At 41.4% G+C, this 13,026-nt stretch overlaps 1 protein-coding gene across 2 annotated transcripts in view; it reads left to right on the top strand.

Annotated features, from left to right (window-relative positions):
- Positions 1 to 13,026, top strand: part of CCDC88C (coiled-coil domain containing 88C) — a 101,989-nt gene that overhangs the window by 43,154 nt on the left and 45,809 nt on the right. For both annotated transcript variants that reach the window (XM_080396687.1, XM_080396688.1), the window contains exons 5-9: positions 8,011 to 8,069; positions 9,693 to 9,776; positions 11,116 to 11,256; positions 12,027 to 12,211; positions 12,779 to 12,860. In XM_080396687.1, the coding sequence (XP_080252813.1) occupies positions 8,011 to 8,069; positions 9,693 to 9,776; positions 11,116 to 11,256; positions 12,027 to 12,211; positions 12,779 to 12,860 (551 nt within the window). The remainder of the gene's footprint in view (positions 1 to 8,010; positions 8,070 to 9,692; positions 9,777 to 11,115; positions 11,257 to 12,026; positions 12,212 to 12,778; positions 12,861 to 13,026) is intronic.

The raw sequence follows: 13,026 nt of genomic DNA, 5'->3' as shown, positions 1-13,026 counted from the left end.
CAGAAGGCTATTGTAGAATTGCCCTAAAGTGTGAGGAAACCGTTGCAAATGAAGTGTGGTAAGAAAAATATGTGGAGAGAAAAATACATATATGACAAATTGGAAAAACAGTGAGGAAGAGAATGGACAAGGAGAAAAACATCTATCTGGCCTAGTTGTCTATGCAAGGACATCTGTCACATGAAGTATCACATCAAAAGTGACCTGGAAGCCAGTGAGCTCATGTCCAGAGTCCATTGTGTTTGGTGAGACAAAATTAAAGCTCTTTAGTCTGAAAACAAAGTTGATTTCTCCTTAGAACCACGTTTCTGAAATGAAAGGTTTTGTTGCTGTGGTTTTTACTTTCTTTTCCATGCCCATTCTTTCTCTGCCTTAGTCCTATGCTAGTGCCAAGCACAATGTATTTGTTTTTACCAAAGAAGGAAAACTGGATGAACCCTGTCAGCAGTGATGGGGTAATTGGCATCTCCAGAACAAACAAATGGTAGAAACCTTGGCTGAAGCTTTTTTTTTGCTGCTCTTAGCAGCATTAGTGTGTATACATACAAAAAAGGTGTTTATATCAGAAAAGAATATTGACTTAAAAATGCTGGACCACTGAAGCTCATAGTCCTGGCGCTTCTGCAGTAACATCAAGCTGTGAGTAAGGCATGTACTTCAGCTGGCAGATTAAAATCTGCAATGCCAGTCTTAATTCTTCTGTACAGGCTACTGTCATGGGTGGAAAAGAAAATAGAAACAGAGGAGCTGTTGCTGTTCTTGGTCATATGGGGAATGGACAGAGCCTGGGCTGCTAGTGTCAAGAATGCTAGTGAATAGGGATGTCTGGGCCAACAAGGCAGTGTCTCTACTGGCAAAGTGTCAATGGAAAAGGCTGGCTGGTTTCTTGTCATGGCCATTCCTGAGCGACAGCTGGCAGGAGGCTCATAATGCATTAACCATGGTGTTGGCTCCTGGGGAAGCTGTGCACTTGAAAACTGTCCTGTATTTAGCTATAATTGCCCATCATTGACCTGCTGGTTTTTTTTCAGCACCTTAGATCGATCTTTCTTAGAAGAAAGTACCTGATGTGTCTCTTGTAGGAAAGATACTGGTCCTCCATGTGTTCCTTTCTTCCAGCTTCTTTGCTTCGCTTTCTGACATCTTTTAAAATGTGGTGGTTTGGTTTTGTTTGTTTTTTGTTGTTTTTGTTTATTTTAAAAATGCAGTCTTTTAAAATTTGTATTTTATCCATTGCTGACTTTGCATTGGCATTATTCAGAACACAAGAAGAGACGATAAAGAATGCAAAAATGTAACTTCTCGATGTCTAAAAACTAATGGTGTGGGTGTGTATAAAAAATAGGAAGTTCTTGCTTAGCAATATTACACAATGGTCTTGAGAACCAGTCCAGGCTTAGACGCTACAGAGGAAGTGGTGACCAAAGACAGACTTGAGATGCACTTGCTCCAAAGAATGTGTTTCTAAGGGACAGGATTTCAAGAGCTCCTCATCTTGATCTTACCCTTCAGTAGATGGTCACTGGTAAGATGTGCTGAAGGAATGGTTAGAGAAGTGGAGAACTACAACTTCCTTCAGGAAGAGGAACCTGGCTGAGGGCTGATGGGAAGCTTGGAAAGAGGGAACAGGGAGGAGAAGGCTGTTGGAGAAGTTAGTAAAACCACTGCAAAAGGCTGAATGCAGGAATAGGCTGGAGTGAGCAGTGTGGGTGAGCGATGGCCAGGTGACTGTCAGGTTGATGTCTTTGTTACTGAGTGTGTTGCAGGGGGAGGGGAAGGCAGGGGTGCTTGGGAGGGGGGAAAACAAGTGAAATGAGTGATTCTCTCTGTTAGTGAGAGAGCTAAAGGAGGGCTGCAGATAGGATAGAGATGTGAGGATAAAGCAGCATGGGAAGCAGTGCTTCTGGCACGAATACAGAGAAGCACCAAGGGAAACTGACAGAGAATCGAGGAGACTGGGGGTGACAGCAGTACGGAGAGAAGAAATGATGGAGACAGTTATTATAAAAGTGTTGTAAAGCCACAGCAATGGTAGAGGAACAACCTCTTTCTGGGTCCATTATCCAGTCCAGGACAGAGACTGAGAGAGTAGGAGGAGAATCCTGGAGGAGGTATCTGCAGAGACAGTGCTGGGCGATGCAAGGAGTACTAGGAGCTGGAGAGTGAGGTGCAGGCGGTCTGCAGGGTTGGGGTGGGTCTGAGAGGCAGTGATGAAATCCCAGTTTTGCCTTCCCCACGCTGTAGGTAAGTTATCTGAATGAAAGGTTCCTCTTGACCAGAGCAAGAAAAATAGATCCCACAATCACATTCATGGAATGGTTAAGAGTGTGGCTTTGTACTGTTTGAGACGGGAAGGCTCCTGATGACTATTGATTCCATAGGTCCAAGACTAAAGAGCTGTTAGATCATTCAGTATGATTCACTGTGTAACAATTTCAGTGACTTACTCCTTGTAACGAGCCCATGTGATGTTTTGCTACACATGTTTTTCAGAGCTGTCTGTTCACCAGTGCTATCTGCAAATCTCACTTTTCCCTTCTAAAACACAGCCAAAAGTGTTGTTACGTGTGTTAAGTTATGAACTGAACAGCTCTAAAGCTAAGAATGCTGTTCTTGCTATTTAGCTCTCATTTGGTACTCAACAGTTGGGACAGGGCTTCTGCAGCTCTGCTTTGAACATGAGGCTATTGGAAAAACAGAGCTGCCAGCAATAAAAATAAAAATGAAGAAGCAGTCGGGCTTTTGCATAGGAGAAGGCACATGTCTGCTGGGTTTAGGAATTTTACTTGCTTTCGTGTCCTCTAAATTGTTTTGTTCTAGGCTGTGGCAAATCTGTGCTTCAGTTCATTTGGCCATGGGCATAGAAGTTGCAAAAATATTTGTGAGAAGATGAAGGCTTTGACTTCTCTAAAATATAGGGAACTGAAAAGAAACTTGAAAGTTTAATTAAAGGATTTATAAAATTTTCCCAGGAATCTGACTTGCAGAACTATGCAGCTGATGTTGCAGGATTTGTTCTCTTCACTGCACTGTACAATAGACAGCTACTACTATTAAATTTCCTCTCTGTTTTTCTCTTCCTCTGTGTTTTTTCTTGCTGAACAGCTTTTTGAATTCATTACTGCACCACAAATCCCCCTGTGCTCTGTGTGAGAATCATCAGCATATTTATCATCTACACAGTCACTGTAATCACCTTTTATAATTACCTCTGATTTTAGCATGCCTTATAAATGGCAACTTGTTCATGTGCCCACACAAGGAATATCAGTACACAGTACTGGTCCTGAAACTCTATTTAGAGACATTGTTTAATTCCTTAGTTTCCTAGACATGCTTAGTTTAACACAGCTAGTGAGTGTACTTGGAAACTGATGGCAGTTAATCCTTTGAAACAGTCATAGTTAATTGGGAAGGGGGGAATTTTAACTTCTTTCAGACCAAGAATGGAAATGAGGTTTTATTTGCCTGAAGTAGGCTCATTTCTGTCTCTTCAAAAAGCTTTGCTATTTAGATCCCCCTTTCAAATCACAAATTAAGTTTGTGAATGAGAGCCCGAAGTCCCTGCTAACAAGTGTCTATAGAAACTGTTTTATATCAAAATCATAAAAGATGTCTACTCTCAGTGGGGTATTTTTTCATGTCTGGTTTCCTTCCTTATTTTGTTTCACAATCCTCCAGAAGCACAAAGGTTCATAAAATATAAAGTTAATAACAAAACACTGCCCCAGTAGTGTAAGTCTAGCATTCAAGCTTTTCACACTCAGGATGTTGCGACAGTTGGGAAAAATGGCACTTGTTTCACCCCTTTCCACCTTCTCTGCACATCCACCAGCTGCCACGTGTAGCACTACACGTGCTGGCACGCCCTCTCCTCTGCTGGAGGAGCATCAAAGTAGAGATGTGCAGAAAAAAGTGGCAAAAGCTCAAGATTTCACATGCTTGGACTGTCTTGTTCCTGTTTTCTCTGACATCCTTCCTACCCCCCCCACCTTTTTTTTTTTTGTTAATAATTTGTGGTCTTTGTACCTTGATCCTCCTTTTACTGTTGTTGTGTCTCCTAATCCCTCTGCCTGCCTTCTCCCTGAGTCCTGCCATCTGTTTCCCACCCACTGTCGCCCTGTGAGAGCAGAGGGGTCTCCTGGCTCTGACACAGGGAGGCTCCCAGGATGCACAGGTGGTGCTCGGGCTTTCCCTTCCTTTATTTTCCAGAAAACCTGCTGGCCCTCTCTCAGGGTTGGGAGCAGATGGTCTTTATTCAAATCCCCCAGGTGGCTGGCTCCCTTGCAGGCACAAATACACGGCCTGAGAGCATCTGCCCTGGAATTTTCAAAAAGATGTAAAAGAAAAGAGGGTGTGGGGTTGTTTTTGAATGGGCACCTTTCTGTTTATGTGCTAGTTTCAGTCCTGTCCATTTGTTTCCAGCTTGTAGGTACCTGTGTGAAAGGAGTTGCCCCAGACCTAAGTGTTTGCATCCTAGGTTGTAGGAGGACACTGTCTTGGTAAGGCTTGCTAATAGGCCTGGGTGGACCCAGCAGACTTTCTTCCCAGCCGTCTAGGAAGGACTTGTGTCATCCCAATGTGCCAGCCTAGGGAAGCCTGCACATTCCTGCTTGTGTGGTTGCACCACCTTGCCATGTTAGCGCAAATCAAGGCTTTTGAGAAACGCTGCAGAATCATTCACTGTTCAGGAGACGTGACTGAATTGGGAATAAAGATCGCTTGCTTTTGTTCAACATGCATTAGAGGATAAATGCACTGTCCTGAGTGCAGAACTTAGCTGCTGTGCTGTGTAATAACTGTAGATGGGCTTCCAATTCACTTAGTAACCCTGGGCACTCCACCTAAACTTGTGGTATCTCAGCTTTCCTGGGGGATGAGATGAAAGGGGAGGGGGGGTAACTAATCCCTTCCTGGCTCATTCAGAGGTTTAATTGAAAACTCTCTCTAAAGCACTTTAGATGGATAGTGAGGTTTTTTTTCATACTCATACCTTATTTCTTCTGAGTATCTTCTGTAAATTATGTTATTCTATGAGGCTTTAAAATGTTACTCAGATCTAGCTTGAGTGTGAGTGATCTTGGAGTGTCTTAATGCCAACAAACTGCCTCCACCCCATGGGAAACAGCTTCTGAATGAAGCCCAAGGGATTGAACTCTAAGCAGTCATGCATGGTCTTCTGAAACACTTCTGTGGCTGACAAAGATCTGCCAAGTAGACCTTCCAGCCTTGAAAGTGTTTCTAGTGAGTAGTACAATCTAATTTTCCTTATACGTGCATAGCGTGCCTGCAAGCATAAAATAATTTATTAAAAAAGAAATCTTGGAAAAATCCAGACAGCTAAGTTTTCTGTGAAAGCTGCCAGTGGGGAGAGCAGACTGCCAAATGTTATGTTTAAAACAGTAGCAAGCTAATAATCTCACGGTTACCTTGAGTCTTTACATTTCTCACTCCTTTCTATAAACGTTGGCTTGGCCTTTGCTGCCCAAGGGGCTTGCTGTGTCTGCCGCCTCTTCGTGATGGGAGGGCTCCAGTGCGGACAAGGTCTCGGCGTGGTATTTCCAGGCAGGGTCAGCCCTTGGTGGCAGAGCAGGGTTGACCTTGCTAAGGTTCTCTGCAGTATTAATACCTGTAGGTGTTTCACCTCACAGGGTCATGCAGCATTGCTGATGCCCATCTGTTGTCTCGTGCAGAGAATAGCAAAGCCTCCCCCACTTTTGGTGCGGAGAGGCAGAGTATGGCTTGAATGGCTTAAGTAGCTCACCTGCCTTGAGGACGGTGTAGATGCTCTCACTGATGGAAAGTAACCCTGATGTTTTCTAAATGAGTGATTTCAAGCCACTAGTCTCACCCCGAGGATAGTTGTGATGCTGTGGTGCGTGGATTGGAATTTATGGTCAACAGGTGAAGGTGCCCAGAGCGTGCAAGGGTTAGAGTGCTTGTTTGGTGTCTGCTCCTTCAGTCTGCCATAGAGAAGATGCTTTGCCCTTAGTAAGTTCGGAAGAATGAGACACACACGCGCACTGAAGTCACTTGCTCTCCATAACTTGGCAACTTAATCTTGTGTCCCACAGGCATGCTCTTTTTTAAGCCCTGGTCTGAATCTCCTCTGAAGCTGATGCAGAATGAAACCCAGTGCTGAAACTCTAACGAGAACTCAGTTTCATGAAAAATTGTCTTCTGACCAAACGAAGTTTCTTCTTGGGCTAGTAGTGCCCTCAAAGGAACTGTTCATGAAGTAACAGATACTTTTTTGTTGTTGCTGACAGGTTTTTTTTTGACACTATGTTTAAGGTTGTGTTTTTCAGAATCATACACAACAATCAGACTTTCACAGACTGAAATATTATTTGTATATTATATTGTAATTTTTCAGGAAAGAGCAAGCCATGGATGCTGCTGGATATGGAGAGAAGAGTAAGAATGATTGTATGACTTTCAAAAACAGTTTTAAAATATTCAGGGAAATAAACAATACTGTATTTACAGAGTGAAGTGTGAACTAGCATATTTTAAATATGTCTGTTTCTGCAGAAGGGAAGAATTCCTGCTTGCAAAATCTTAACAGTTAATAATGTGGGACTTTGATATTGAGAATTCCAGTGTTGATTCATACAGTATACTGGTAACTTCTGTAGGGCATTCTTGAAATATTTTAAAGATCAACATTCCTAAAAGTAGAAAAATTTTAAAACAGGTAAGGTACATGCAAAGAGTGGTTTAGAGCATTTGTGTGCTCTAAAATCAGGAAATTGGAAAACAAGTTAGTTCCTAAGCTGCCTGCACGTGGCTGCACTGGCTTGCAAGGTTCTGGGAGTGGAAGTAACCCCCGTGGTAATATAGGTCACTGTGCCTTTGTGTGTCTGGGGGGGCTGCAGCAGCTTAATTGATGAGTCAGTTTAACTCTGGTTCGCTGGCCTTGGGTCCTGTACATGCCTCTAACTCTGCCAGTGCGGCCTTACAAGGGCATGGTGTTGATGGAGGAACAGTTGCACTCAGAAATTGTCTGTCTATACAGTGATAGGAGCAATTGAACACCCAAGTGGGGTATGGAATGGAAGCGTTTATCCCAGTTATACGCTCTGTGTCAGGAAGTATAGGGATGAGAGAAAACTGTACACGGCCTGTTTCTCCTCTTTTTCCCCCAGTGTGGGTGAGGACAGGCTTTTCCATAATGATTTTTTTAAATTTCCATATTGAAGCTCCTTGCCTTCCATCTCCCTTTGTCTGACTTGGATACACATAACTTCCTTTACTACCCAACAATGGACATGATAGTTTTGTTGAAACAAGATCTGGGGTTGGCTGCTTTCTCTCTCCCAGCTTTAGGAGGCAGCCAGCAGGGCTGTTGGTCACAGCAGGATTCCCTGCAGTAACAACCTGCATGTGTCTCCTCCTCCCCACTGCTCCCCAAGCATATGGTTAGCTGCATATTCTCCCTTCTACATAACTCACTTTTTATTCCTCTTAGCACACGAGGTTTGTGCTTCAAAGTGTGAACAGGCTTTGATGCAGAACAGAGGCAGAAATTATTTGCGAAAACATTTCTTGGAGATAATTTATGTGCATGGAATGGCATTCAGCTTTGGGAAGTCTGAGTGGCAACTATTTAACAGACAGACAATTTAGGATAAGTTCTTTTTTTGAGACTAACCCTCCTTCGCTTCTGCCTAGGGTGTTTTTGTTTTGGTGGGTTGTTTTTTTTGGAGGTGGTGGTGGTTTGGTGGGCTTTTTTGCACCCTTGTCAATCACAAAACAAAGGACAAGCATTAGGCATATGTGTTGAACTATTTTGAGGATTTTTTCCCCCCCTTGCATTGATCAGACTATGTGGGTGAGGATAACACATAGAGGAAAAAAAGGTCTTACTGGATTTTATAATGGACACATATATATTGTTCAGGCACTTATTCAAAGGTCTTCTCTTTCCAGGAGGATGTTTTGAAAAAGATCACTTGCAAGCATGCAATTTGTTGTAAATATGTACTGATTCCTTTTTTTTCTCTCTAGGTAAAAGTATGGATGAGATCAAGAAGCTGCTGTTGTTGGTTCTGGGATGTGCTGTACAGGTGATCATTCATTAAGGCTTGAAAAATAAGATTTTTTTGAATCTCTTACTTTTTTCTGGACTGAGAAAATCCATCCAAAGATCAGTGCTGTATGAACAGATCTCCAGCTCAAGACAGCTTTGTGAGCTGAAGTTGTGAGAAGACACAATAGGTGAATGAAAGAAATGCAGGGGAAAGGAAGCACACTTTATGATAGCAGTAGCCTCAATTTGTTGCCAGTGTGTAATCAGGCACAGATATGTGTTCTTGCAACTAAGTAGTCTACTTTGATAACAAAGTGGGAAGAGATAAGCTTTAAACAGCGTTCTTGATACCAATACTGTTGTTAGTTTGTTTTCTTACCATTTTAAAATACAGAGTGGAACAGTACATATTAATGATAAACAAATAGATAATCCAACAGTCTAAACATTTGTGTAATGAATCCTGATTTTATTTGCATAGTCTTTTGATTGAATATTATGTGTAGAAAATCCAAAATTAATATATACTTTGTATATTCTTGTGGGGATTTTTATGTGGCATTTGTTAAAATAAATGGACAAGCAATCTATATGGGAAACTCCCCAGAAATGCACAACTGTTACTGGATAAAGAAATCAGTGTTCTGCTCACCAAACTCTGTGGGTGATAAACAATAGACATGTTGCAGGCTAGCCTTTGCTTATAATTGACCTTGTTTATAGGTCTGTCTAGTGTTTTTGTCATGCCTTAGGACACTTACCCTGCTCAGCTATGTCAAGTCAATTATGTCAGGGTAAAGCTGTCTACATATGGCTGCTCTGAACTGTCTCAGTGTTGCATTGCAGCACAAAGAATAAAGGTCTAATTTGGCAAGCTGCGGTGCATCCTCAGTCCCCGTTTATGGGTCTGAGGTTCTCCCTACTGGAAGGGATGGTTGAGACTCGGAACCAGGCGCAAAAGGATACTTGAATGGATTTAAAAAGTAGCGTGTAACTTCTCCACAATGCAGAGTTGTTACAAGAAGGCAGTAATGTTGGTAGTGTACAATCACAGATATACAAATAGCATACGTCTGTCTCTTCTAAAACCTTAAGTAAAAGATTTACTAGAATCTGTTTGCCTGAAATGTCACTCATTTCTATCCAAAATGTTTCTCAACCCCATTTTTTATCTAAAGCACATGTTGATTTAGTCTAACAAGCAACATTATGCATTGATGTGGATAGTATCTGAAGTGATGCATTTCTCTTCATTGCCAAAACCAAGCAAAACGCAAACAGCAAAGCAGACAGGTTAAATGATGCAATGTAAATGTAGGTTTGTGTTTGTGCAGCTCTATTAATGAAGCTGTGATGATTTTCTCCGGCTGTTGCCCCACCTCTTGATCTCATTGCATGTTGAACTTGTTTTTAGAGAGCAAAACCAGCCATTTAACTTAGCCTTAATTGTAATGACTGTAAAAGGTTTAAATAATTTAATGCGTAGTTTGGTTCATGCTCCATATGGAGCAATGAAGTATTATACCTTCTAGCATGACAGAGTGTGGATCTCAAACATTTTGTTGTTCGCAATGTGTAGATATTTTTTTTAAGTGAAAAATGGTGCAGTAGGTTTTAGGATGGGTAGCACTGTTTCAGGTTGTCTTCTTTCTTTTAACAGTGTGAAAGAAAAGAAGAGTTTATTGAAAGAATAAAACAACTGGATATTGAAACCCAAGCTGCCATTGTATCACACATTCAGGAGGTGAGACTCTCAGTATTGTCTGTTTTGACTTTTTACCTCTCCCTTCCTTGATGTAACAGGGTTGTGGTTTTTTTGCTGTGAAATATTAATGCTTGGAATTTCTTAATGGATTAATGAATTTCACAAAAAAAAAAAAAAAGATGGAATATGTTACTGCAATCAAATTACAAGATGAAAATGATAGGCATTTGGACCATTACTTGGCTCAGTTGGCGTTTTAAAGAGATGTAGTGGTAAATGCCTTGCTTGACAGTTACAGGCTATTTAGAAGGAATCGTTGTAAGGATATATGTATAATATTTCCAAAAAGCACATATAGCTTAGAAGCTGCAGTGTCCCCTGTAGCAATGGTGTAAGCACTTAGTCCCCGAGTCCTGTGGTAGGTGAAACTCGGGCTCCCCAGTGGCTTGCTTCAGACAGTGGCCTCTGAGCTCAGATGGTCTTGAAGAGTGTACTCTGCCGCTACAATTGGGCGTATGGTCTGGTTTTAAAGAGAAGTTTGTTTCAATGACAAGTATTCTTGGATTTCTAAGGCTTCTGCCGAAGGAGCCAGCTTGCTTTGGCGACCCGAAGGAGAGCTGCATTGAAACAGCCCCTGCTGGATGTGCCTGGCCGGGAGCAGGCACTGGCTGTGGCTGATAGTCAGTGTGTACAGGTGTAGAAAGCCCAGTACACTCTGATTTGAGAAACAAACAGTGAAAGTCTTAAGACAGGAACTTCTTTCTTAACACTTAAAAAAAATAGTTCTGGTTTAAAAATAAATAATTTGTGATGAATTAAGCACATGGTTATGACAAAAGCGGGAACAACAGTCTCTAACTTAGTTTGAGAGACTTGCCTGACATTTCTGCTAAATGATTCAGAGGAAATCGGTTTGGGTATGATGGCTGTTGAAAGGTACACTGCTAGCAGCAACCAGACAAAGGCAGCTCCTCCCAGCTGTATCAGCTGCAAATTGCAAATTCATGGAAAGCAGGGCTTCTTCTCAGTGAGACACCAGCCTAACTGTTCAGTGTGGTCTCAGTCCCTTCACATCACTGTGGTGACCACCTCAGTGCTTGCAGTAAGACAGTTGCATACTTCTGATATGCAAGTACATGTGCTATTGATCACAGTAGGCATCTGATAATTTTTTAAAATCAGCCTTAATTATAAATAGAAGAAATTCTGGGTAATGTTACGTTAAGGTAATTGTGTTTGTTTTTTACAACCTGTTTTTAGTGAAATGTGATATGTTTTTTAATCGATCAGTAGAAGAACCTGGAGGATGCAGTGTATATGGCAAACAAATTCACAAATCAACCAGTGGAAAGACTCCTTTTTTTGTTCCTGTCCCTAGGTAACTCACAACCAGGAGAATGTCTTCGACTTGCAGTGGCTGGAGCTCCCAGATATGGCCCCAGAAGAACTAGAGTCTCTCTCCAGGAATATGGTTTTCCACCTCAAGAGGCTCATTGATGAGAGAGATGAATGCACAGAAGTACAATGACTTCTCTCTCCCATTTAGAGTTGATGTGAAGCAGCAGATGCAGGCTCCATTCCTTCTCTTGTGTCTTGTCTGTGCACTGGGTTTCTATTTCTTCTGTGCCTTTCTACTACACCTCTGAAAATCTGTAGAAAGATTTTTCACTCTTGATTCTTGCATAAATACTAAGGTGTGGTGAAATGAGTGGTACAGAGGAGTGGAGTGGTCTCTGCACTTTGTGGAGAGAGTAAAATATTTGAAGTTGCAACTGCGTCTTGAGATTGTTGTCTCTGCGTGTCTGCTCAGCCATTTGTCTTTGAGTGGCTGCTTGCCTGTCTCTTCATTGTATCTACCATCATGGGTTTCAGTGTCTTCTCTAGTTTTTTTCTGTGTGAAGACAGCCCTATCTGTTGCTGACTCATACATTTCCTTCCCTTCAGATTTCTGGAGGAGGCTTCTCCCCTTCTTTAACCTGTTAATTTTCTGTCATGCTTTTGACTATAATTGCATTAATTAAAACTGCTACTTACTATAGGTTTGTTATGAATTCTCCAAGCAAAACAGGCTGCTTATTTTTAGCATTGGAAGGGGAATATTTTAGTGGTCTGAGCGTAGTGGAGATTCCTTTTCTCCTCTGTATAACCTTCCCACCTGGTATCACTTGAACTTTGTATAATGCCAGGCTAATAATTTTCTACATTTATAAATAATTTTTAGATACTTGAAAAACAATGTATAATTATACTGTTTGTCTCTTGACACTACATACTTCCCTGTATTTCTAGGTCATTGTAGATCTCACTCAAGAGAGAGATTATCTGCAGTCTCAGCAACCACTAAGTCCTCTGAAAGCACCAAGTCCAGATTCTTCACCAAACCCAGCCAGCCCTCTTTCTAATGAAGACAAGCAGCACCTTGCAGTTGAGCTGGCAGACACAAAAGCTAAATTGAGAAGAATCCGTCAGGAGCTGTGAGTCATCAGTGATTTACGCTTCTAGAGAGACTTGTATATTAAGTCTTGTGCATCCTGAAAATACAGTTGCTTGTTGGCTTTGGTACGCTGGCCTCTATGGGAGCTCTCAGAATCACATCTTTTAGATTTTTTTTTTATTGATGAGAGTAGGAAGCTTTCTTCTTTCTTAAGACACATTGTTTCTTTAAATACAGAGTGATGGCTACTTCCATTTTTCTTTTTGCATCTTATCTCTCTCTTCTGCTCTTCAAAATGTCAACTGCTAGCTGCACTTCCTAATTATTAGTGGAAATTCCAGAGGCCAGTGAAGCTAGCTATGACAGCAGTAGCAGCAATGAGATTTAAACAGAGGTACTTTAGTATAAAAACAGAGTTGCAAACTCAGAACCCTGATAAAGGTTCATCAGAAAAAAACTCTTGCTTTTATGAAGCTGTCATGACAAACATTTTTATGTTCAAAATTTGATAGGAAGTTTCTGTCTTCCTTTCCAGATTTCTAGTAGTGTCCATGTAATCAGTATTGTTTGTGTGTGTGTAATTACTAAGATTTTTCTACCTTTTCAGGGAAGAGAAGTCTGAACAGCTTGTAGATTCTAAACATGAAGTTGAGCAGCTCACTCTAGAGCTGCAAAAAATAAAACAAGAGGTAAGATGCGCTCATTTTACTGTGACAGTCTTCCCTATTTAAAAAAGCTTCTTTCAGTGTGAGGCTAAAAATGCAAGTATGTCTGGTTTTTAATGAGGAAATCAAGTTACTCCAGCAACCTGTTTGATGATTATGGCTATGCAATGCTAACACTTTCAGCTTAACT

This window comes from Falco punctatus (genome assembly GCF_963210335.1).
Source record: "Falco punctatus genome assembly, chromosome: 7".
Lineage (NCBI taxonomy): Eukaryota > Metazoa > Chordata > Aves > Falconiformes > Falconidae > Falco > Falco punctatus.
This window is presented reverse-complemented; position numbering and strand designations above follow the sequence as displayed.